The sequence below is a fragment of the Hyperoodon ampullatus genome (genome assembly GCF_949752795.1).
Source record: "Hyperoodon ampullatus genome assembly, chromosome: 5".
Taxonomy (NCBI): Eukaryota; Metazoa; Chordata; class Mammalia; order Artiodactyla; family Ziphiidae; genus Hyperoodon; species Hyperoodon ampullatus.
The window spans coordinates 5,521,176-5,547,969 of record NC_136918.1 but is presented as its reverse complement, the minus strand read 5'-3'; the positions used below and the strand labels follow the sequence as shown (position 1 = coordinate 5,547,969).

The 26,794-nt window shown below is 48.9% G+C and overlaps 1 protein-coding gene across 1 annotated transcript in view; it reads right to left on the bottom strand.

Annotated features, from left to right (window-relative positions):
- The window catches only part of MRAS (muscle RAS oncogene homolog), a gene marked incomplete at both ends in the record, with an annotated part of 32,314 nt that extends 5,520 nt beyond the window's left edge, over window positions 1-26,794 (bottom strand). Inside the window, 3 exons of the mRNA XM_079705415.1 lie at window positions 1,471-1,570; window positions 2,925-3,078; window positions 26,602-26,794. Of these exons, the coding sequence (XP_079561541.1) occupies window positions 1,471-1,570; window positions 2,925-3,078; window positions 26,602-26,794 (447 nt within the window). The remainder of the gene's footprint in view (window positions 1-1,470; window positions 1,571-2,924; window positions 3,079-26,601) is intronic.

Below are 26,794 nucleotides of genomic sequence, written 5' to 3'. Positions count from 1 at the left end.
TGCTAATGCAGGGGACACGGGTTCGAGCCCTGGTCTGGGAGGATCCCACATGCCATGGAGCAACTGGGCCCGTGAGCCACAACTACTGAGCCTGCGCGTCTGGAGCCTGTGCTCCGCAACAAGAGTGGCCCCTGCTTGCCACAACTAGAGAAAGCCCTCGCACAGAAACGAAGACCCAACACAGCAAAAATAAATAAATTAATTAATAAACTCCTACCCCCAACATCTTCTTTAAAAAAACAAACAAACAAAAGCCCTCCAGTGGTTTCCCCTCCACTCTGAGCACAAGTCCATGAGGCCTTCACCCCCCGCTCTGACCTCACTTCCTGCTGCTCATCCCTCCTACTCGTGCTCTGGCCGCTCCGGCCTCCTTTCACCTCCTTGCTGTTCCTCCAACTCCCACCTCAGGGCCTTTGCACTGATTATTCCTCTGCTGGAACATTCTTTCCCCAGATATCCAGAGGACCCGCTCCCTCACCTCCTGTCAGTCCTCACTGATACGCACCTTTCCAGTAAGGCTTTCCCTGACCACCTATGTGTAAAAGCAGGCCCCCACTCCACGTTCCCTACCCCCTTCCCTGATTTACTTTCCCAGAGCACATGTCACCTTCTGACACGCTCTAATTTGCTGCCGTCTCTAGAAGCAAGCACCCTGAGGCAAGGAGTTTTGTTTGCCAGGGCCTAGGACTGTTGAATGAATACGCGAATAAACACAGAAGGCAGAGACAAGCAAAACGAACTCGCAGTGAGCCCCTCTCTCTACTTACAGAGCTGGGCCCACCGGGCAGAGGGAAGGGGCAACCCTGCAGACCTTCCAGGAGGCTGGGTGAACTTCTACATAACCGACCACTGAGGCCGGGGCATGGCTGTGCTATGCGGGGGGAGGGGTGGGAAGAAGCCCAGTGACCCCACCATCCAGTGGGCAAAGGGGCATCCCAGTGAACTGAAGAAAAAAAAGCAACGCAAAGATGTCTGCTGACATGCACCGTGTGGCCTGGGCAAACCTCGGTTTGATCTCTTGATGAAGACAGTGGTGCCCACCTCAACGTGTGGTTGCCGGGAGTAGATGGTCCTCCAGCACAATGCCTGGCACACAGCAGGGCTCAGTGAAGGTGGCTGATCTGACGATTCTGAACATAGTCAGGCACTGGCTCAGAGACAGGGACGAAGCCAAGCCTCTGCACAGCCCAGCGAGGAACCTGCTGCGTCGGGGCCAGGAGGTGAATGCACCTGCTCTCAACAGCAGGGCCTCTAATGACTGCCAAGAAGGTGCTTTCTCTCTGGCCTGTTGTCTTGTTTCACAAAACATCCCACATCACATGTGCCTCTATGTGGATCCAGCCCACTACCTAGGAGGCCTGTGTTTCATTCCAGTAGACCAGGACTGCAGGAGTGAGGGAGCAGTGACATCCCCTGAGCCCTCACCCCGACACCCCCCCACACACACACGCACACACACACACCACCTACATTGTGTTTGGTGGCCATTTCTTTTCCTTGCTCCCTGGTGATTTTCCTCAAATGCATCAAATCGACCTTGTTGGCCACGAGGATCATTGGGAATGACTCCCTGGGAAAAAAAAGGAACAGCAGCTCGTGAGCTTCCCTTGGTGAAGGCGGGGCACCCATGCCTCAGGCCTGACGCAGCACACAGCACCTCCCTATGGGGCTGGGTTAACTTCAGAGTCTTTCCCTCCACATCTCCTGGAATGGAAGAGGGACCCGGGGGCTGCTGGCTGCCTTGGTTTGAAGCCTCAGGCCTGTTGCAAGGTGAGTGGAGGCCCTCCTGGGAATCCCCTGGCTCTGCACTGACTGGGCCAGCGGCCAGGTTCCCAGACCTGCTTCCTCTCATCTCCCAGTCACCCTGACACACCACCCATGCAGGCCATCATGCTGTGGCCATCCGCAGTGACTTGTGAAGAGCACCAGGGCCAGGGCTGGCACACAGTTGCCACTCAATAAATAGCAGCTGCAAAATCAGGATGGCTCCCAAGAGTGGAAGGGGGAGATCAAGAGGCATGTCTGCCTTAAAGGTTCCCGTGGACACATGGGGCCAAACTGCTGTCCCAAAGTGAATGAAATGCCAGTCTTTGTCAGCATCCAGTATTTTCATAAAGAAATTATAATTTGATGGGTGAAAAGTGGTACTTTATCCTTCTTCCTTGCACTTCTTTGATGAGCAAGAAGGTTGAATATTTTCCCGTATCTGTGTCATGTACGTTTTCTCTTTAGAGATTCCTATAGTCAGGGGCTTAACCCACATTTGTCTCTTGGAGCTCTATGTGTATACGTGTGTATGTGTGTGTGTGAGTGTATATCCCTTTACCTTGAAAAGTTATTAACACTTTGCCTTTGAGGTAAGTGTAAACTGGATTTTTCGAATTTTGAAATTTTCGAAAATTTTGAATTTTCGAGATTTGTTCAAAGCTTGCTCTTTTCCTATTAGTTTGTCCTTTTACTTTTACATGGCCTCTTTAAGAGCCAATTAACTGAAAAGACCAGTTGGGCTTAAAACAGACTCCAAATTATTTAACTACGCCATATTATGCTAAGGAAAACATGAGCCTTTAAGAGGGGCTTAGAAACCTCACAGTCAAATGTGATGTAACCAGTTACAAGGTACGCTGGAGAGAAACTTCACTTTTTCTTTGACTGTAATAAAATTTGGTTACATGGGAGCTGAAAAGCAGATGTTATTTATGATTCCTTGGCTCGGCGGTGGGGACAGTGTAGGAGAGGTGGGCGGGGCCGACGCCCCGAGGCCTTGGCTGCGTGTGGACGCCTCTGGCTGTGTGGAAAGGTCCGAACGCAGCTCTGCCCTCGAACCTCAGCGTTCACCTGAAGACCTGAGAAAGACAGACAGACAGACAGACAGCGCCCACCCTGAGCCAGGCATGGGGAGGTCCCGGCCTGGCCGCCCTCACCTGTCCTTGACGCGCAGGATGAGCTGGTGGAAGCGGTCCACGTGCTCGAAGCTGGCCTTGTCCGTGACTGAGAAGACGATGAGGAAGCCGTCCCCCGTGCGCATGTACTGCTCCCGCATGGCGCTGAACTCCTCCTGTCCGGCCGTGTCCAGAACTGGGGTGGGATGAGGCTGCTCAGGGACTGTCACCACCCACCCTGGAGCCCCTGCGGCCTGTGGACCCCCAGGCTGCTCCTGCGGCCCCTGGGGTGACTCCATCGAGCTGCCCCCAAGAGCTTCCAGGCTGTGCTTGGTTAGGGTCCAGCAGGGCCTCAGACACCTCAGTGTGAGGCTCTAACTGACTCATTTGTGGACCCACTGACTCCAGCCCACGGTGCTCCCTGGGCCTTAATTCTCTGCCTACAGAAAAGCCTCATAAAGCCAGTGATCAACTCTGCTGCAAAATCCCTCTGGAGTCCCCAGACCTAGGCTTAGAGCCCTGCTGCAGCCCTTACAAGCTGATTCTTGGGAAAGTCACCTGACTCTCTGAGCCTCCATTTTCCCCTTTGTAAAATGGACACAATGGGGTTTCCCTGGTGGCGCAGTGGTTAAGAATCCCCCTGCCAGTGCAGGGGACACGGGTTTGAGCCCTGGTCCGGGAAGATCCCACATGCCGCGGAGCAACTAAGCCCGTGTGCCACAACTACTGAGCCTGCACTCTAGAGCCCGCGAGCCACAACTACTGAGCCTGTGCTCTAGAGCCTGCAAGACATAACTACTGAGCCCGTGTGCCACAACTACTGAGCCCGTGTGCCACAACTACTGAGCCTGCGCTCTAGAGCCCGTGCTCCGCAACAAGAGAAGCCACCGCAATGAGAAGCCTGTGCACCGCAACCAAGAGTAGCCCCCGCTTGCCGCAACCAGAGAAAGCCCGTGCGCAGCAACGAAGACCCAACACAGCCAAACATAAAAATAAATAAATTTTTAAAAAAATGGACACAATGCCTCTACCTTGCAGCTCCTTTGGAGGAGAGCCCTGGGACAAGCCTGAGGGAAGCCCCAAGAGGCCATCCCCAGGTCAGGAAGGGTCCTCAGTCCCTGTGCGGACAGATGCCAGGCAGGGAGAGGAGAAGAAGCAGCCCCCTGAGAGCCGGGGCCCTCGCCACCTAGGATGCGGCTGCTACAGGGTGGTGGGATGTGGGAGCTGAGGTAGCTGGGGAGACGGAGGCTGCGGGGGGAACCTCTTCGCAAAGGCCCTTCCCCCCAACCCATCCATCTCTTCCACTACCCGCACCGCTATTCTCCAGAGATAAAATGCCCTCCCTGACTGTTTCAGAGAGAGGTCACAGCCTCAGCGGCGTAGGGGGCGGGGGTGTCTCCCTTTAGACCTGCAAGCCTGGCCGGCTCCAGCCCTGTGGGCGCTGTGAAATCTGAACCCCTCAGCGGCCGGCAAGCCCCTGCCCCAGACCCACTTCCCCTCTCCTGCACGCAGCGGAGCGGCTGGTTACCGATTTCGAAGCCGGGTTCGGGGCTGAGTCTGGCTCCTCATATCTCTGGAGTGTGATCCTGGGCAAGCTCACTTCTCTGTGCCTCCTCTTCCTAAAATGGGGCTCGTCGGGGCTGTTTTGAGTGCATGTACTCAGGCCCTCGGAGCAGTGTTGGCACAGAGAAGCCCTATGGGAGCGTCTGCTGTGAGCCTGTGTCCTCACCCGGGGCGCCTCTCCCACCTCCGGGCCCGGGACTCCCTTCCCCCAGCCACCCCTCCTCTCTGCTCCCCTAGCTTGGTGAGCAGGCTCTGACCCACAGAATTCTGCTCCTGAGCCCCCATGACTCTCACCGCCCCCATACAGACCCTTCATGACGCTGTTCTCACTGCCCATGAAAAGGCCCCCAGCTGGACTGTCAGTTCCCAGAGGCAGGGAGCTGGTTTGTGTGTCACTCATCTACTCAGAGCCTGGCACAAACAGTAGTTGAATGAATAAATGAATGTGAAGTCTATTCGGTTTCATGCATCCATTCATTCATTCAGGAAATATCTGAGAGCCTACTGTGTGTCAGGCAGTGTTCTAGGCACTATGGATACAGGCGGAATGGGGCAAAATCCTTGCTCCCATAGGACTTACATATACTCTAATAGGAAGGCAGATAAATGAATGGATAATATTATATCTAGTAAAGACGAGTACATACTATGAAGACCAATGGTGCCAGTTGGAGGAAACTGGAAGAAGTTGGTGTCGTTTTGGATAGGGAAGGAGAGCGTCTCTGGGAGAAGCTTTTGAACAGTGACTAAATGATGGGGGAGGAGGAGCCACATGGCCGAGGGCAAGAGCACTCCCGGCAGAGGGAACACAGTGGGTGGAGGTGTGCAAGGGCAGGCCCGCTGGCCTGGGGAAGCGGAGGGACTGGTGAGTGGAGGATAGGAGGTGGGTGCAGCTGCTGCACCGGGGTAAGGCTGACTTCATTCTAAGCAAGAAACGGGCCACCGCAGAGACTGGGCCAAAGAGCGAAATGGTCTACAGGACATTTGAAAAGTTTATCCTGGCTGTTGGGAAAACCCAGACCAAGAGTAGAAGCAGCGGCACTAGGCAGGAGGTTATGCCATAACCAGCAAGACAGGATGGAGGGCTGGACCAGTGGTGGGATGGGGTGGACGCTGAGAGAAGTGACCAGGTTTAGGCTACTTTCTAAGACAGAGCCAACGGGAGCGGGGCGTTCTGGGTGGAAATGTGCAGAGGTGGGAGTGGGAGAGAAGAGCGTTGAGGACAGTGGCTGTCTGGGGCCTGAGCCAGTGAATGGTGGTGTCATATCCCGAGGTGGGGAAGACGGTGAAAAAGAGGGTTGGGAGGGCTGAGTTTCTGACACACACTTCAGAACCTCTCAGACACCTATGTGGGTTTCAAATAGGCATTTGCAGACTTCAGTCAGAAACTTAGAAGAGGGGCAAGAGATACAGATGTAGGATATATCCATCTACATGTGTGTGGATGGCAAGGAAAGCCACAGGACGGGCTATCCAGGGCCCCCAGGAAGCCACGTCTCCTCAGGAGACATCTTGAGCTCGTGCCTGAGAGAGTGACCTCGTCCCCACAGGCTGTCGCCCCTGCACGTCCTCCTGAGTCACTCAGCATGGCAGAGGGGCAAGGCTCGGCGGACACACGGACCCAGGCTGTGCCCCACGCACAAGAGCCTCGGTCTCCTCATGGACGAAAGGCGGGGTAGGGCTCCTGGGTCTTCAGGATTGAGTTCTGATATCCTAGAATTCTTTGGTCTGGATATCAAAGAAGGGGCTAAGAAAATAAGATCTACAGCTGAGGACCAGTGGGGTGACTGAGGCAGTTTCCCCAATTTCCTCGGGAGGGGGTGGGGAACGAAGACTGCACCTTCACCCAGAGGGAGTGGAGCCTTTGGTCCTAAGTAAATCCCACTCAGAAATGCAATCAACAAAACAGATGAAAATGGCATGGATTTGGCTGAAGTGGGGATGGGGAGGCCTGAACTGAATAGCAAAAGACATTCAGGTGATATTGTAATTAATATGCTCATAGATTTTGAGGGTGTATATTATCCAAAACAAAAACTAAAGGTCTAAGATATTTAAAAATCTGATCATTCAGAACTTAAAAAAAAATGATTCAACAGGGAGTTGAAAATCAAAATGGACCCTCTAGAACAGAGAAAAAGTCATTTCAGACATTGATGGCCTTAGAAATTACATTACCCACAGTTTCTAAGAGAATTCTTGGAGGATATACACCAGCAAAGTGAAAAATAGATCCATGAAAGAGAAAGATGAGTGGTATTATAAACAATGGTACCAATGGTATGCAAAGGAAACAGAAAAACCTAAGAGTTAAATTTAAATAAATATTATAACACAACTTGGAGAAAATGAATGGCAATTTAGAACTAAAATCTATGCTGATCCATATGTGAGGGTATGGGCTGGGAAAAAGTAAGTCATTACTAAAGTGCTTGCCTTATCTGGGAAGAGTTTAAAGATATTGATTACATCCAGATGTTGATAGAAAAACATGAGTATATACACACATATGTATATAGAATAACCACCTGAAATAAAACTCAAACCTTCCTAATCATTAGAGGAAAGAAAAACAGGACTAAGTAAATGGGACAAATCCAATGAAACTATACAAAAATAAGAAAGTTTAAAAAGTAGACATGAAATAAGATGGCAGAAATAAATCTATGATGAATGACAGTAAATGCAAATGGGTTAAATTCACCCATTAAAAGCAGATACTCAGTACAAAATCCACTTGTCTGCTACTATAAAAGACACGTATAAAACAAAATGACACAGAAAGAGTGAAAAATGAAAAGATAAAAAAAGATATGCCAGCCACATGCATCCACAAAACAGAATTCAAGGCTAAGGAATTAAACAGAACGAACCAGGGTATTTATAATAGGAAAAAGTCCAGCATCAAGAAATGTCAAAGTCATGAGTCAGAAGCATATAAGAATGTTGCCTAAAATATATATATATATATGTATAAAAAACTAATTTTTTAAAACAGTAGGAATTGACAAATCCCACAATCATTGTGGGAGAACTGAACAGTCCTCCCTTAGAGATAGAACAAGTGACTCCCAAAATAATGATTTATCATTAAATAATACAATTCACAAATGTAATCTGAGAGACTGAAAGAATGAACTTTACATTCAGAACCATAAATAAGTATTTTCAAACACACGTGAAATCGTCATAAAAATTGGCCATATATTAGGCCATAAATAAAAATTTCAACAAATTCCAGAAAGCATAAGTCATATGGGTCATCAGAAATGAACAGAAACATGAGTATAAAAGAAACTATCCACTTGAAAATCTGAAAAGGTATAGTGCTCCACAACTCTCCAGTAAAAGAGAAGAGCAGGGGCTTCCCTGGTGGCGCAGTGGTTGAGAATCTGCCTGCCAATGCAGGGGACACGGGTTCAATCCCTGGTCTGGGAAGATCCCACATGCCGTGGAGCAACTAGGCCCGTGAGCCACAACTACTGAGCCTGCGCGTCTGGAGCCTGTGCTCCGCGACAAGAGAGGCCGTGATAGTGAGGGGCCCGTGCACTGCGATGAAGAGTGGCCCCCGCTTGCTGCAACTAGAGAAAACCCTCGCACAGAAACGAAGACCCAACACAGCCAAAAATAAATAAAATAAATTAACTGAAAATCACAGCCAAATTAAAAAAAAAAACAAAAAAAAAAATGAAGAGCAAAGCAGAGATCACAAACAATTTAGAATTGTACAATAGACAATAATAAAACCCCCTGGTTTGAGGTCAAAGTGGTACTTAGAGGCAAATTACAGCTTTAAATGCACTTCAGAAAACAAGAAAGACTAAAAAGTAACTAAGTATTTTAAACCAAGAGGTTAGAAAATAAAAAATAAAATAAAACCAAAGAAAGAAGAAATCATCAACAAAAGTAGAAATTAAGAAAATGGGAAGAAGGAAAAAGTAGCTGATATCTAAAAATCAAAAGCTGATTCTCTGAAAAGACCACTTAAGAAAAAAACCTTTAGGACTTCCTATCAGAGGAAAAAAAGAAAAGATATTTGGAATGAGAAAAGGCCTATGACTATGGATATAGATAAATATTTAATTAGAGAAAACTATCTACAGTTTTATAGCAACATATTTTCAACTCAATGAAATGGGTGTTTTAAGAAAATATAAATAAACAAAATTGGCTCAAGAAACTATATAAAACCCGAATAGGCCAATAATTGTCAATGAAACTGAAGAGACAAAAACTCCCCCACGAGGAGCCCAAAGCTAGTCTTGTAATCTACAAATTGTGCCAGAGCAAGGAAAATATAGGAACTTTCTAGCTCATCGTAAGAGCCTAGCATAATCCTAATAACAACCTGGACAGAAATAGCACATGGGTGTGTGGTGACCGCCAGGCCCGCCCCACCTTTGGGGGGCAGAAACAGCCTGCAGGTGTGACCCTAAGAGGTCCAGCCATCCGTTTGCCAATTATTTTCTGAGCACTTACTCGGTACCAACCCCTCTGCTGCTTGGTACTTTGGGTGGTTAAAGAATAAGATGCATCTCCCTCTCAAGGTACTTAGAGGCTAGTTGGGCTGATACTTAAAGAAAAATAACAACACAGGACAGAAAGTGATGCATATTACTGGAGATCTAGAGACGGGGTGGGTCCCTTCGGCCTGGAGGGATAATGGAAGGTTTTAGCAAAGAGAGGACATTTATCGAAGAGAGGACATTTATCAGAAGAATAGAATTTGACATAGAAAGACAGGGTCTGGGGTCTTCCCTGGTGCAATGGTTGAGAGTCTGCCTGCCGATGCAGGGGACAGGGGTTCGTGCCCCGGTCCGGGAAGATCCCACATGCCGCGGAGCGGCTGGGCCCGTGAGCCATGGCCGCTGAGCCTGCGCGTCCGGAGCCTGTGCTCCGCAAAGGGGGAGGCCACAACAGTGAGAGGCCCGCGTACCGACAAAAACAAAACAAACAAACAAAAAAGACAGAGCCTGGGGAAGGGCCTCGTAGGCAGAGGAACAGCATGAGCAAGGGCCCGGGGGCTGGGAAGGAGAGAGCAGTGAGGAGAGGAGGCTGGTGTGCTGGGGGAAAAGGTCTGTGTTGGGAAGAGGAGACAGGGAGATCAGAGGCTGGGACCTTGGATCCTACACTAAAACGTTAGAACTTGGTGGGCACTGGGGAGCTATTGAAGGTCCAGAAAGGAAAGAGATGTAGTCAGAGGAGAGTTTGGCATCCAGAGCGTGAGGGGCTGAAGGAGGGTGCTTGTGAAGAGGTGGAGGAGGACCCCGAGCAGAGGCTACCAAGGTGTCAGCAAAGGCAGTATGCTTCGGAGGGAGGGGAAAGAATGACCAGGGGCACCCCGAGGACACGGAGCACAGGGAATGGGGCCAAGGGGAGAGAGCAGGGTTGAGGGCGCCGTGGAAATTCCAAACCGTGGGCCCCAGGAAGGCAGGCTCAACCAGGGAGGAGTGGGGGCCGAGCTGGGCCTTGTCCGGTTTGGGGTCCACCCCTTGCCCACCCCTCCCCTCCACAATCCTGCAAAAGCCTGGTCACAGGCCCTGGTCAGCAGCTCTCCCTCCAAGGCTTCTGGGGAGGCTGCAGGAAACGGGCAGCCGTGCTTTAAAAACAACATCACGATTCTGCCTGCATCCCCCATGCCTGATGTCACGAAGGTAGGAGGACTCCTGAGACAGAAAGTATTAGTCACTGTGAGAGGTGTTCTGCCAGTGTGTGCCTGTGTGAGTGAGACAGACGGGCAGACAGACAGACTGGAGAAGGAGGGAGGAGAGAGACTGAGGGGGCCAGGGCTGTGCATCTCCATCTGCCCTGCCCCCGTCTTCCCACTCGGGGGTGGACGGGCCCTGCAGTGCTGCTGGGGAGGATTTAAGTGGAAACCCTGGAGCCGTTCTTGGATCTGGTGGATTCAGAAGCCAAGCCCACATGCTGGCGGGGACGGGGTCCCAGGCAGGCGGGCAGCCAGCATGGAGGCAGCACCTGCTTGGGTCCCTGCTGAACCCTCCCCCATCCCCCTCCCTAGGTCTCTCCCTCTCCTTCCTCCTCCTCCTCCTCCAGGGCTCCCAGAGGGAGGCAAACCCTGGCAAGGGGTCTGGTGGCTCTGACATTGGCCCACAGCTCAGGGTACAGTCCAAGCTCTTTGGCTAAGCGTAGTCCCACTCACTGTTCCAACGCAGCAAGCGCCATGCTGGGGCTTTATACACACACGTCCTTGCAGTCCTCCTTTTCATGGCCCTGGAAAGAAGGTATTACTGTCCCCCTGGCACAGATGAGAAAACTGAGGCCCAGGGAGTTAAAGGGACCTGCTCAAGGCCACACGCTGGGGAGGAGGGTGCTCCAACTCCCCAAGGCCCAGCTGCCTCAGCTCATCCAGGCTGTTGGCTTCAACCAGAGGGTGTGGATCTGGCTGGGCTGTGTCTCGGCTCCAGGCCTTTGCCCAGCCATGCCTCCAACCAGAATGCCCTCTCGGGGCTCCCCCAGCTGCCCTCCAGAAGGGCTACAGCCCTCCTCCTCTCCTGAGGGCCCCCACCGGCCTCCAACCTCCGACCTCCGTCTTTGAACCCTTGCTGGTGTGTGTGGCTCTGGTTCCTCCCAGACTGTGCCTCTAGGCCGGGCTCAGCTCCCCACCAGGTGGTGGAGCCCCACAGTGTGGGAGTCTGGCTTTCATTTCCCTGGGTCCCCCAAAAGCTTCGGCACCCAATGAAGGGCTCAAAAAATATTTACAGAATGACTGGACAAATCGCACGCACGCTACAGGAAATGCAGTTATTGTGTTCAAATAGCTCACGCCAGCTGTAAGGGAAACCACTAAAAACAGACTTTTAAAGTCCTATAATTCACCCTTCAGGGTGAAGTAAAGGTTCTGGAATATGAAGCAACACAGATGACAATTTCTGGAGATAATATGCCTCCAAGGACCGTGCGTGGTGTTTTCTATACCCCTCTCATGCACAGGCCCACTGTGCAAGGTAGGAGGAATGTGCCCATTTTACAGGGCAGTCAGGCAGCGAGGCCTATGCTCTTCCTAAGAAAAGACTCCCATTAAGAAATGCCACCTAGTTGAGGATCAATAGTGATGAAGCCTCCCCTTTCTGGGAGAGGGTGTGTATGGGGTAGGCTGGGTGCCGGGCAGAGGGCTGGATGCATCGACCAGGCACTGTTCCCAGAAAAAGGGCCGCTTTCTCCTTCTCCAAAGTGCTGGCCCAGTGTGGGAGCCAGGCCGCTCTAAGGGGAGGGAGCTAAAATCCCGTGGCAGGCGCCAGCTGGCTCCCTGGCGATGGGGGAAGATTCCCTCTGGCAGTGGCCCCAACCTTGACTGGCTGACCCCAGGGGAAAAGTGCTGGCCACCGGCCCCAGGGGACACTTGTTCTCATGACCATACCGCTGCAGCTGCAGGAGTGGGGTAAAGTGGGGGAGGTCTTGGGAGACGTTTCCATGAGGCCCACAGATTCACGGACTTGGTGGGCACATTGCATGTGTGGGTGCACACCCTTTCAGGGAGGGCATCCATGGCTTTGTGGGATTCTTAGAGGAGCCTGGACCTCCCTGCACCCCACCTCCATGTCGCTCTCAGGGAGGGAAGAGAAGAAAGAGGGGAAAGAGCAGCAGCGGGGCTCACTTGTGTAACCAGGGACCCAGGAGCATCCCAGAGACAGATGGGGGCCTAGGAGGGGCCTGGCCATGGAGAGGAACAGGGAGGCGAAGCACTGGCCTGAGACCCCGTTTCCACCTCACAACCACGGTGGGGAGCGGGGGGAATGTTACAAGGGAAGAAACTGAGGCAGGGCAGGGTTGGGACCTGCTCAGGTTCCTACTGCTGATGAACGGCAGAGGCATGATCTGAAACCAAGCGTGTCTGGGTCCCGTCCTGGCTGAGGAGCTGGCAGCAGTGTCCCCAGGGCCTGTGAAGAGGGGCAGGCCTAAAGGGAGGGGTGAGGACGGAACACCTGAGGTTTGTGGGGACGGAAGACTGAGTCCTGGAGGCTATGCCTCCTCCCCACACCCCCGCCTGGCCACCCCAAACCGGTCACCTACTCCACGCCTGCCCCTGGGCAGCCACGTGGAGCCAGGAGGAGAGAGCTCGGCTGAGCCAGCCTGGTTCCCTTAGAGCAGCTCGCAGGGCACCCTTAGAACACCCAGTAAATCGAAACACATCCCCATCCAGTCCCTCCGTTCCCAGGCCACCATTTCCCACCGCTTCCTCTTTCCTCAAGCCTCCACCCCCAGCTGAGGATCAAAAACAGATTATCAGGAGCTAAACTCCACAAGTTTCCAAACCAACCTGCCTTGGAGACAGAAGAAGCCTCATACACTGCAGGTGAGGAAAGTAAAATGATACAGCCACTTTAGAAAACAGTTTGGCAGTTCCTCAAAATGTTAAACAGAGTTACCACGCGACCCAGCAATTCCGCTCCCAGGGGTGTACCGAAGAGAACTGAAAACACATGTCCGCACAAAAACTTGCACACCAATGCTCACAGCAGCATTATTCATCATAGCCCCAAAGTGGAAACAACCCAAGCGTCCATCAACTGATGAATGGATACACAAAATGTCCCTCCATATACAGCTGACCCTTGAACAGCACGGGTTTGAACTGAGCAGGTCTATTTATACCATTTATATGGGGATTCTTTTCAATAAATATACAAAAATATATGTGTAGAACATCATGTGCAAGACTTGTATTGAAGTGGATGGCCTGTCCTTACATTAGGCATAAGGTGAGTGATATTTAAAATTACTAATCTGTGAGTTTTCTTATTGTTTTATAACTTTGCTTTCAAAGAATTACATAACTGCACAGTATGTCTCTTCCTCTCCTCAGCTTGTAATTAGAGAAACTGCATATCCGTCTATCATCACAAGTAAGTGGTTTCTAAAAAAATGTAAGTGTTTCCAGTACTGTATTATGAATATGACTGTAATACTGTATGCTGTAAAAACTTTATAACGATTCATTCATTAGTGTTAAAGCTAGGCTACTGGGAAACAACTGTATCGGTTACACTAGGCTACCATAGAGTGCTCATGTCGCTGCTTCTTTGTTATCAATGCATGAATCATTATACCTGTGTATAAATATGAACTTCTTTTTCATATTATCCTTTCATTTTTGATGGTTAGTGTTAGTAACACATATAATATCTACAGTGCTTTGTATCCTATAAGAGAAAAGTGATGTAGGTACCGACAGACAGATATAAAGAGATGACATAAACTTATGGTATCGATAAATACAGTACAGTACTGTAAATGTATTTTCTCTTCCTTATGATTTGCTTAATAACATTTTCTTTAGCTTACTTTATTGTAAAAATACAGTATATAATATATATAAAACATATAAAAGACATGCTAATTGACAGTTTATGTCATTGGTAAAGGCTTTGATCAGTAGCAGGCTATTAGTAGTTAAGTTTTGGGGGAGTCAAAAGTTATAAGCAGATTTTCAACTGCGAGGGAGGTCGGTGCCCCTAATCACCACGTTGTTCGAGGATCAACTAGAATATTATTCCCACGTAAAAAGGAATGAAATCCTGAGACACGCTACAACATGGATGGACGTTGAAAGCACTGTGCTAGGGGACAGAAACCAGACGCAAAGGTCACATGCTACATGATTCCACATATGTGAAATGTCCAGAAGAGGCAAATCCGTAAAGACAGAAAGGAGCTGAGTGGCTTGGGGACTGGGGGGAGGGGAGGGCGGGGGGAATGACGGATAACGTAGGGCGTGAGTGTTCTGGAGGGCGATGAACATGTTGGGGAGGAGACAGTGGTGATTCCGGTGCTCGCTGATCTGTGGAAGCTATCAGCCGTGTGTGATTGCACACCTTTGTGTATACACTATCAGCCACTGAACTGTACACTGTAAAGGGGGGATTGTACATGTGAATTATATCTAAAGTTTGAGGGAAAGAACCCACGTCCCTTGTCTGAAATGCGTGCTGCGCCTTCCCCTGCCCGCGGGGGGTGCCCCGGCCTACTCCTGTCCAAGACCATCGTCCCTCCAGCTGCCCACTGGATCCCGTCCCCTGCCACCCATGGAAGCACACTGCTACTATTTTGTCCCCTCCCCTCCTGCATCATCCATTTCCCTATTGGTTCATTGCCATCAGTATGTAAACATGGTATAATTCCTTTCACCTTAAAAAAAATGAACAAAGATAAAGAAGAAAAACTCAAAACTAAAAAACCCCTCCCCGTGAGCTCACAGCTTCCAGCTACTGTGCATTTCTCTCCTCCTCTTTACAGCCACACTCCTTGACGGATCTGGTTTTACTACCTGCCCTTCCTCTCCTCTCCTCTCTCTTTTTTTTTTTTTTGCGGTACGCGGGCCTCTCACTGTCGTGGCCTCTCCCGTTGCGGAGCACAGGCTCCGGACACACAGGCTCAGCGGCCAAGGCTCACGGGCCCAGCCGCTCCGCGGCACGTGGGATCTTCCCGGACCGGGGCACGAACCCGTGTCCCCTGCATCGGCAGGCGGACTCTCAACCACTGGGCCACCAGGCAAGCCCTTTTTTGTCTTTTTTTTTTTACACCTTTATTGGAGTCTAACTGCTTTACAGTGGTGTGTCAGCTTCTGCTGTATAACAAAGCGACTCAGTCGTACGTGTCCGTCTGTCCCCTTACCTCCTCCCTCTTGCGTCTCCCTCCCGCCCCCTCGCCACTCCCTCTTGAACCCACCACAGTCAGGCCACTCTATCAAAGCTGAGCTTGTCAAGTCACCATGAACTCCGTGTCACTAACTCCAGCGGGCACTTCGTGGTCCTCATCCCATTGGGTCCCTCACCAGCATCTGATGCACTGGATGGTTCCCTCCTTTTTGAAGAGCCTTCTGCACTTGGCCTTGGTATGTCACTCTATCTTGCTTCTTCTCTGACCCTAATCCCTCTCTGAGCATCAGTGGGTCCCTGCGCTCAATCCCGGGACCCCGTCTCTAAACACGTTCACTTTCTCAGAGGTCTCCTGTCTCATGGCTTTATGTGGCAACTCCCAAGTTTCCATCTCCAGCCTGCACACCTCCCCTTACTCCAGACTCAGACCCCCGGTGCTGGTTTGAGTTTTACTTGTATGTGTGAAAGGCATCTCAGATTTCACACATCCAGAATTAGACTCTTAATTTTTCCCTCAAATTTGCTTTTACCGGTCTTTCTAACCTTTTTTAAAAGTTTATTTTATTCAAGTATAGTTGATTTATCCGTCTTCCTAATCTTGATAAATGTAACTCTATTCTACCAGTTGTCCAGGTCAAAGGCTCTTCCCTCCATACACCTACCCCATCCCACATACTCCATCGACAAATTCTGCTACTTCCTCCTTACAATACATCCAGGCTCTAACTCTTTCCCACCACCTCCCTTATCGATGTCCTAGTCTACCATCTGGAGCCTCTGAACTGGTCTCCTAGTTCTGCCTTGGTTCCTCTCTGGTCTGTTGTCCACACCATGGCCAGAGCGAACCTTGTAAACATCAGTCAGACCATGCCCGTCCTCTGCTCAAAACCCTCCAGTGGCTTATTTCCCTACAAGGCCCTAGAAGATCACTGCCCCCTAGCTATCTCCTTGATGTCTCCTATTAGCTACTCTCTCACTTCCTCTGCACTCTAGCCTCCTAGCTATTCCCCAAACACATCCCTGCCTCAGGGCCTTTGCACCTGATTCTCTGGCCAAGATTCTCTCCCCCCAGGTACAGGCACAGCTTTTCCCTTCAGGTCTCTGTTCCAACACCGCCTCATCAGGAAGGCCTTCCCTGATGGGCACAGATGAGATAGCAACCCCTCCCCCACTGTCTACTCCCTCCTACCTTGCCTCATTCTCCTTCGCAGCATTCATCACGACCTGACACAGTACATATTTGTTCATGCCCTGTCTCCCCCATTCTACCAGAAGCTTCATGAGAGCAGGGCCCTGGCTTTGCCAGCTGCTGCACGCAAAGCGCCCCAAAGAGAGCAACAGGCACCCAGAAGTATTTCTAGAATGAACCAGTGAACAGTCCCACATACATAAGTCTCGGAGACCGATCCACACAACACTGGAGGGGAGAGGTGAAAGCTCCAAGTCAGGGGCTTAAGCCTCACTCTGGACCTCCCCAGACGCAGGCAGATGGGTCAGTGACCCCTCATCGGCACATGGGATAGGACCTATTCTTGAAAGCACCAAGCCACTCTCTGAATATAAATCATATTAGAACAGCCCTAGCAACAAAAGCATTACTGAGGCTTTCTATGTGCTGAGCTTCACAAGGTGCTGCATTCCCTCCCTCCCTCAACAAACAATAACTAAGCACCTAATAGGCGCTGCTGGCACCAGAGATACAATGGTGGGCAAAGTCTCTCTCCTGGCGGAGCTTACAATTTGTGATGTTTCATTTTTTTTTAACTTTTTATTTTATATTGGAGTAGACTTGATTAACACTGTTGTGTTAGTTTCAGGTGTCCAGCAAAGTGATTCAGTTATACATATACATGGATCTCTTCTTTTTCAAATTCTTTTCCCCTTTAGGTTGTTACACGATATTGAGCAGAGTTCCCTGTGCTATACCGTAGGTCTTTGCTGGTTATCCATTTTAAATATAGCAGCGTGTACATGTCAATCCCAAACTCCCTAAGGGATAGTTAGGGAGTCAACACCTATGAGGCTCTCTCCCATTTGGGCACAGACCCCACAGATGAGAGAAGGTGGTCTTGGCCCAGAGGCTGTCTGTGCCCAAGGGAAAGAGGAGCCCCCAGTCACTTGGACCTGGGGCCTGGTGACAACAGGCTGACAGCGGCTGTGCCACGGCCTGGAGCTGGCAGCATCACCCAACACAAGGGCAGACAGGTGAGATGTCAAATCTACTGACTGGGCTGGTGCGCTTAGCACAGACCAGTCACATGACTTCTAACAGGGATTAACTCGGAGCTCTGAAATCAGGGCAAAACCCAAAATTAACTGCAGGAGTTTAGGACCTGATTGTCAGCAAGGTGAGTAAGAGTGCTGCGTACTGGCCACACCCTGTGCTACGTGTTTCACGGGGATTGCTTTATTTCATCCTTGTAGCAATCCTGCTACATTGAGATTAGTGTCTTCACGTTACAGGTGAGCACAGCTACTCTTCAGCCAGTGCTACTGCACCCGTGGGTAAAATGGTGAAATACTTCGGTACCGTCGGAAAATTGCTGCCACCGCTGCTACCCTGTGTCCCCTAGAGCCCTCCCCCTGGGAACGCAGACCTTCTGCTCCCACAGTAGCTGCTAACACTGCTGGGGGCAGAAGAAGCGACAGCGACCAGGCTTCAGGGTCAGGAAGGGCTTTCTCCCAGCAGGCACCGCCCCAGGCACCTTGGAGATCAGTGAGCTCTGCGTCACTGGAAGCATTCAAGCAGTGATGGCTGATGGAGGTGAGATACAGGGTCAGGCAGAGAGGCCTGCGGGGCTGAGTTGCATAATCCCAGGCCAGCAGGCGTGCTCCCTCAGAAAGGAAAGGAAAGAGGGAAATCCCTCCCACATCACTGTGGGCAGGGGAAGGGGAGGACGGGTGGAAGGACGGCCAGCCCGGCCCGTACGCCCCTCTTAGCGGGGGCCACAAGGAGGGGTCTACTCTGAAGCGGGCCTAAGGGCTGCTGAGCACAGAGCCCACCATGCAAAGCCCCCGGCTCCGAGAAAACCCTCAGGAAGTGTTCCTGTCCTCTTGCTGCCCTCCCCGCGTCCTCCTCCCCCCACCTCCCCAGAAAGAATGCGGATTCAAGTGTTCGGGGAAGAGCCAGGTCCAGGCCCCTCGGTGAAGACAACAGCACTTGTGTCTGCGGTTTGGGCGGAAGCCAGGGTGGAAACGTCCCAGCTTCTGAGGGTGCACGAGGGGAGCCGGGGTTTTCGCTCTTTGCAGAGACTGAGCCCCGGCCGGGGACGGAGCGGCTGCAGAGCGGGGCCCCAGAGCCCCTAGGTGGGAAGGGGTGTCCGCAGGCCACCGTCCTCCATCGACGGAAGAAAGATGCCAGCTTCCAGAGGCTGGCTGGGCAGAGGGCGGGGCTGGCGGCCATGAGGGTGGGAAGGCCCAGATTGTTAAGTGGGCAGAAGATTTGGTCAACATCCTACCCTGCAGGCCTGAGGCTTGGGCCAGAGCGGGAGGCAGGCTGACAGCATGGGACGTCCTTAGCAGAGTGAGGGGGCCCTAGGCCTGGCTCTGCCTCTAGAGAGGTCTGAGCCCGGCAGTCCCTTCTCCATCTGCACTGCAGCTTCCTCAGGTGTAAAGTAAAGGGGGCTGATACCACAGCGCTCAGGCGCCTTCCAGCTCCAAACAGACTGGAAGAACAGGCAGGGAAGCACTCCAAGACAAAAGAAGTGAGAGCAGGGACTGGAGCAGATATCTGTGCGCCCACGTGCACAGCGGCATTGTTCACGAGGGCCAAAACGCAAATGTCCATTGCCGGATGAGAGGCTCAACAAAATGTGGTAGATGCATAAAATGGAATATTATTCAGTCTTCAAAAGGAAGGGAATTCTGGCACATGGTATAACACGGGTGAACCATGTGGTAAGTGAAATAAGCCAGTCACAGACGGATATTGTATGATTCCACCCGTACGAGGTCCCTAGAGTAGTCAAAACCATAGAGACAGAAAGTAGAATGGGGGCTGCTGGGGGCTGGGGCTGATGGGGAAATGGGAGCTATTGTTCGGCAGGTACAGGGTTTCAGCTGGAGGAAATGCAAACGTCCTGAAGATGGATGGGGGTGATGGTCGCAGAACAGCATGAAGGTACTGAATGCCACAGAACTGTCCGCTTAAACGTGCTTAAGATGGTCAGTTTGACGTTCCGTATATTTTACCACAATAAAAACAGAAACAAAACAAACACAAAGCTCCAGGACTTTGACTGAGGCTCGGGTCTCCCTGATTCATGAAGCCGGAGAACCGGGGTACGGGGAGGCATACAGCTGACAGACAGGGTGACAGGGGTCCAAAGTCACAGACCCCCGAAGAGGGAGACGGGGAGCCGATGCAGCCCCACAGCACAGAGGCGGGGCCCAGATGATGAGGAGGCGATGGTGCCCCCGGGGTTGGGCCCTTAACACTGGAAGGTGAGACAAAGGTCCCGAGCCCTCGTGGGAAAGAACACAGAGCAGGCTTGCTCCAAAGTTGGGGGGCCCCACAGACACTGGGGAGCCTGGCTGCTGGCCCCTGAGGTCGGCCATCTCATCTTTTAGATTCTGCGAGCACCAGGGCAATGAGACCCCTTGAAAGACAACAAGAAATAGGTTTGGGGCTTCCCTGGTGGCGCAGTGGTTGAGCGTCCGCCTGCCGATGCAGGGGACACGGGTTCGTGCCCAGGTCCGGGAGGATCCCACGTGCCGCGGAGCGGCTGGGCCCGTGAGCCATGGCCGCTGAGCCTGCGCATCCGGAGCCTGTGCTCCGCAACGGGAGAGGCCACAACAGTGAGAGGCCCGCGAACCGCAAAAAAAAAGAAATAGGTTTGTAAGTGGGAAGACTGAGACTCTTCAGTGTGGAAACCACAGAGAAGGCCCCCTGAGCAAGCTTGAGCATCTCTGCTCTGAGATTCAGATCAGAACTGGAGCCCCTGGTCCTCTGAAGACCTTGGGCAAGGAGCTGGAAGGGCAGGTGCGTGGGTCTGCCGACCCTGATAATCCAGGCCACGCCCCCTTCTCCCTGGGATTTCAGCTCCACTCCCAGAGGCGCAGGGACCAGCTGTGTGAGGTGGGAGAGGTTTTCCCACGCAGCCACACTGATGGAGAGTATAGGAGACAAAGGGAAGTTGAAAGCATTGCTGGCTGTGTGACTCCCTCCGTGCTTTATTTTTATAGTGATAACAAAAGTAGCCACCACAATAGCGTTTGTAAGGACGAAGAGTACACAGCATGGGCCTTCCACATGGGAACTGCCCAACAGATATCATTATTGTCTCCTCCTGTTCCTCAGCATTATCAAGCTGCCATGTTTTGCTCTTTCTGAATTTGGAAGAAGAGAAACCCCAGAGTTCAGAGTGCTTGGCAGGCATCCCAGGCTGAGCACCTCCCCCAGGATGCTGTGGGCTCCAGGGAAGCAGGATGTCAGGCATAGTCCCGTCCATCCCAGGGCAGCCAACAACCCCAGAAGAGTTCAGCCCCAGTAGGGGTCAGAGTTACACCCAAGCCTAAATACAACCAGCCTTTGATTAAAGTTCCCTAAATATGGGACATCCTTTTAAATGCCAGACTAATTAGTATTTAGCTGTAATGCTTTAAGCCTTTCTTTCCTTAAAACAAGACCTAATTGAGTAGAGAAGTGTGCTAATCTGGGAATCCAGTATCTACTCCTGAGTCAGGCCTGGGTGGGCAATGCCCTAAATCAGGCCTGATTCTGGGGGCAGGATCAGAGGCATAGCACCTAAGGGGAGCCCAGGAACTTCAGGACACAAGCTCTGCAAATTCACACTTATAAAGTAATGCTGTGGCCATGCTTCCTCCACTGCTATAAATGTTATCCCCAAATCTTCCTAAAACCACCCTTGAGGAAAAAAATTTTTTTCTAGAAACAACTTTGGGTAATCTAATATCCAAAGTTACTTTTAAAAAATGTTAGAGGGACTTGCCTGGTGGCGCAGTGGTTAAGACTCCGTGCTCCCAATGCAGGGGGCCCAGGTTCAATCCCTGGTCAGGGAACTAGATCCCACATGCATGCCACAACTAAGAGTTTGCATGCTATGACTAAGGAGCCTGCATGCCACAACTAAGAAGCCCGTGAGCCGCAACTAAGGAGCCCGCCTGCAGCAACTCAGAGCCATGTGCTAAGGAACCAGTGCAGCCAAATAAATAATAAATAAATGAATAAATAAACATTAAAAAATATCTCCATCATTAAAAAAAAGAGAAGTTAATATGGCAGTAGATAGAAATAATATTTATTGAACCAGGCATGACGTTACTCTCTTACATGCATTATGCAATGCTTTTCAGAATGTCTTCTGTGGAACTAGCCCAGAATGATGTGCAAAAAAGCAGTCCTTTGGGAAACTCTTAAGGACAATATATTCTTCCAATATACTTATAATGTATGTTTGTATATTGAAGGTTCTTTCAAGCCCTGCAGTAAAGAAACTGTTTACATTTCTTTAACCCAGTATATCCCAAAGAGTGGTATATATTCAAATGGGTGATGCATGAGATGATTTTAGAAAGTGCATAAATGTTTTTAATTTTAATGGTTATATACATTTATTTTGATGTCAGTTGGCAAATCATATAGCTAGCCCACCAAACCTATGATTGCACATATATTGCTCAGGACTCATTCGTTCACTCATTCCACAGACATTTACTGAGGACCTACTATGAGTCAAGCAGTATTCTAGATGTTGAGAACATAGCAGTAAATAAATAAAGTCCTTGCTCTCATAAATTTACTTTTTAGTGGGGAGTGACAAAAACTCAAACAAATAAATATATTGAACACATATAAATATATGTTCAACAGTAAAAGGCAGAATAAAAAAAAACAGTTGGACAAGGAGACAGAAGTGACAGGGGTGGGGTGAGCACTAGTGTAGGGAAGACCTCTCAGACAAAGGGACACTTGAACGGAGAGCTGAATGAAGGAAGGACGTGCTGAGCACAGAGAGAACACCAGACACAAATCCCCGAGGGAGAATGTGCTTGGCACCTGGTGGAACGGCTCCAAGTTCCAGGGCGGCAGACAAACCCTAAGGGATGCTTTTTAAAATTAATTAAATCAAATTCAAATACCATAATATTTGCCCTTTTAAAGTGTACAAGTCAGTATATACACAGAGTTGTTCTATTTTTTTAGAGTGATGATTTGGTTCTGGTTCTGGCCAAGACGAAGTACTGGGGATCAGATTTACCTTCTCACCTAAACAACCAAAAAACAGACAAAATATACGAAACTGGATTTCAAGACACTGGACATCAGGCAACAAAGGATGGTGACCCCTGAGAGATGGGATACAAAAGAGGGGAAGGCATGGGAGTTCCCTGGTGGCCTAGTGGTTAGGATTCTGGGCTTTCACTGCTGTGGCCTGGGTTCAATCCCTGGTTGGGGAACTGAGATCCTGCAAGCCGAGGCCAAAACAAACAAACAAAAAACAGGGAAAGGCACCTATGAACATTCAGCTTCCCGGCTTACTGCCCTGAGGGAGCTTCTAGGCCACAGTGTTGAAACCCAGGGATAAAGAATGTCGTTTTATAATAATAAAAAGGTCAATTCATCAAGAGGATGATCCATCCTAAACATTTATGCACTTAACAACAGAGTGTCAAAATACATGCAGCAAAAACGGATCGAACTAAAAGGAAAAAAATAGGCAAGTCCACAATTAAACTGTGAGAGTCAACACCCCTCTCTCAATAATTAACAGAACAAGTAGACAGAAGATCAGTAAGGATACAGAAGACTTAGAGAACACTACCAGCTTGAGCTGGTTGACATTCATAGACCACCCCACCCAACAGAGTGGAATACACATTCTTTTCATGTGCACATGGAATATTTGCCAAGATAGACCATATCCTGAGTCATAAAACAAGCCTCAATAAGTTTTAAAGAATTCAAATAATATACTGTATGTTTTCTGACACAATGAAATTAAAATAGCAATCGATGACAGAAAGATCTCTGGAAAATTCCTAAATAGCTGCAACTAAATCATACACTTCTAAATAACCTAAGGGTCAAAGGAGATATAAAAAGGGAACTTAGAAAGTATTTTTAACCTAATGAAAATGAAAACACAACATATTAAAATTTGTGGGATACAGCTAAATGAGTAGTTGGGGGGAATTTATAGCACCAAAATGAATATCTTATTAAAGAAGAAATGTTCAAATCAATGACATCAGCTTCCACTTTAAGATGTTAGAAACATTAGAGCAAATTAAATCCAAAGTAGGAAGGCAAAAGGAAACAATAAACATAAGAATGGAAATCAATAGAAGTACATGGGAAAAATCAATGGACTGGTTCTTTGTGAAAATCAATGACATTGATTTTCAAATCTCTAGCCAGCCTGATTAGGAAACACGAGAAGACACAAATTACCAATATCAAAAATGAGAGATGGGGGCTTCCCTGGTGGCGCAGTGGTTGAGCGTCCGCCTGCCGATGCAGGGGACACGGGTTCGCGCCCCGGTCCGGGAAGATCCCACATGCCGCGGAGCGGCTGGGCCCGCGAGCCATGGCCACTGAGCCTGCGCGTCCGGAGCCTGTGCTCCGCAACGGGAGGGGCCACAACAGTGAGAGGCCCGCGTACCACAAAAAAAAAAAAAGAGAGAGAGATGTAACATCACTACAAATCCTATGGAATATAAAAGGATAGTAAGAGAATATTATGAACTTGATGCCAATAAATTTGATAACTCTGATGAACCGATCAAGTTTCTGAAAGGCACAAACCACAAAAGCTCACTGGAGAGGAAATAGATAACCTGAAGAGCCCTATATCTATTAAAGAAATTGAATTTGCAGTTAAAAACCTTCCCACTAAGAAAACTCCAAGCCCAGATGTCTTCATAGGTGAATTTTACTAAACATTTAAGGAAGAAGTAATACCAATGTCATTGAAATTCTTCCAGAAAATTGAAAAAGAGAATACTTCCCAAGTCATTCTATAAAGCCAGAATTACTCAGACATTACAAGAAAACTACAGACCAACATCTCTCAAGAACACAGATGGGGCTTCACTGGCAGTACAGTGGTTGGGAGTGGGCCTGCCAATGCAGGGGACACGGGTTTGAGCCCTGGTCCAGGAGGATACCCCATGCCGCAGAGCAGCTAAGCCCGTGCGCCACAACTGCTGAGCCTGTGCTCTAGAGCCCGCGAGCCGCAGCTACTGAGCCCACATGCCACAACTGCTGAGGCCTGCACGCCTGGAGCCTGTGCTCCGAGACAAAGAGAGGGCACCTCAGTGAGAGGCCTGTGCACCGCAGCGAAGAGTAGCCCCTGCTCACCACAACTAGGGAAAGCCTGTGCACAGCAGCGAGGACCCAACGCAGCCAAAAATAAAATAAATAAAATAAATTTATTTTTTAAAAAAGAACATAGATGCAACAATTCTAAAAACTTTTAACAAATCAAAGCCAACAATATATAAAAAGATAATATATCATGACCAAGTGGGGTTTATCCCAGGAATACAATCTTGGTTTAACATTAGAAAAACTAATCAATGTAATTTACCATATTAAAGACTAAAAAAGAAAAACCCATATGATTATCTCAATAGACACAGAAAAAGCATTTGACAATATCCAACATTCATTCCTGATAAAAACTCTCAGCAAACTAGGAATAGAAAGCAACTTCCTTGACGTGATAAAGGGCATCTATAAAAACCCTGTAGCTAACATTATACTTAATGCTGAAAGACTGAAAGCTTTCTCCTGAAGATCAAGAACAAGACAAGTATGTCTTCAAGTCAATGAAATAAGGCAAGAAAAAGAAATAGAAGTCATCCAGATTGGAAAGGAAGAAGTAAAACTATCTTTACTCACAGACATGATCATCTCTGCAGAAAACCCAATAGGATCTACAAAAAAGCCACTAGCACTAATAAGTAATGAGCAAGGCTGCAAGTTACAATATATAAAATTCTATTGTATTTCTATATACTAGCAATAAACAATTGAAAACTGAAATTAAAAAAACAGTATCATTTATAATACAGAGGTAGGTATAAATCTGACAAAATATGTAAAAGGCCTATGCACTCAAAACTACAAAACAATTGATAAGCGAATTAAAGAAGACTTAAATAAATGGAGAGAGACACTGTGTTCATGGGTTGGAAGGCTCAACATTGTTAGGATGTCAATTCTCCTCATATTCACCCATACGAATATGAATCAACACAATCTCAATCAAAATCTAGAATCTTAGAATTTAACTGATTCTAAAATTCACACGGAAATGCAAAGGACCTAGGCTAGCGAAAACAACTTTGAAAAAGAATGAAGTTGGAGATTTAACAGTACCTGATTTCAAGACTTATTATAAAGCTACAGGTACCAAGACAGTGTGCTATTGGTGTTAAGACAGACAATAGATCAAACAGAATATATGGACAATCAATTTTCATCAAAGGTACAAAAAAAGGCAATTCAGTGGGGAAAGGACAATCTTTTCAACAAATAGTGCTGGGACAACTGCATATCCATATACCAAAAAGACGAACTTTGTCCCATACCTCATACCATATACAAAAATTAATTCAGGGTAGATCATAAACCTAAATGTAAAACCTTAAACCATTAAACTTCTAAAAGAAAACATAGGAGAAAACCTTTGTGACCTTGGGTCAGGCAAAGATTTCTCAGACACAACACCAGAAGCAGGGTGGAGAGTCACCTAAAAGAACAAACTGATAAACTGAACTTCCTCAAAATTAAAAACTCTCGTCTTTGAAAGACACTGTTAAGAGAATAAAAAACAAGCCAAAGACTAGGAAAAAACATTTGCAAATCACATGTCTGATAGAGGACTTGTATCCCAGTGGTTTACAAAGCTCCCCTCCTAGAATGACATTCTATGATTAATGGCTCTTTGTTTCGAGACTCAGACAGTATAAAGTAAGAATCAGTAAGAATCTAGAACAGTGGTTCTCTAACTTCATCACCTGAAGGGCTTGTTAAAACACAGGTTGCTGGGCCCCACCCTCAGAATTTCTGAACTGGTAGGGCTTGAGGGTTTTCATTTCTGATTAAGTTTCCTGCTGGTGCCCCTGCAGCTGGCCTGGCTACCACACTTTGAGAACTGCTACTCCAGACCAACTTAGACTAAACTAGAAACACAATGTCAGATGCAAGATTCCCCACCCCACCCCAGGGACAATTATCAAATAAACTATGTTTATTAAGAGAAAAAATTGATTTCCCCCTTTTCAATTAGCTAGAGACATCTATAAATGTTAATCAGAGCTTCTGATGAGAGAGAAATAACAAACATGACATCACTGAGTTGGCTTGATTCTAGCCTTGCCTCTTTGTTGAATACACATTTTGGTTTCCACAAAGTTGTTCAGAATTCACCCTGGAAAACATACACAGCCTTATACCAATCATCCCATAATGGCAACACAGAAGAAACTGGCATGCCCTGCTGAAGCCTATCGACTATCCCTGACCCCCGCGTAATGCCCCACCCACAGGCAGGGCTGCCATCCAGTCTCACCGTCCAAGATGGCCCACTGGTTGTCAATCTCTGTATGCTTCAGGTAGGAGTCTTCGATGGTGGGGTCATAGTCAGGCACAAAGATCTTCTGGAAAAACTGGATGGTGAGGGCGCTCTTGCCCACACCTCCGTCTCCCACCACCACCAGCTTGTACGTGGGGAGGTTGTCGCTGGGGACGGCACTGGTCGCCAT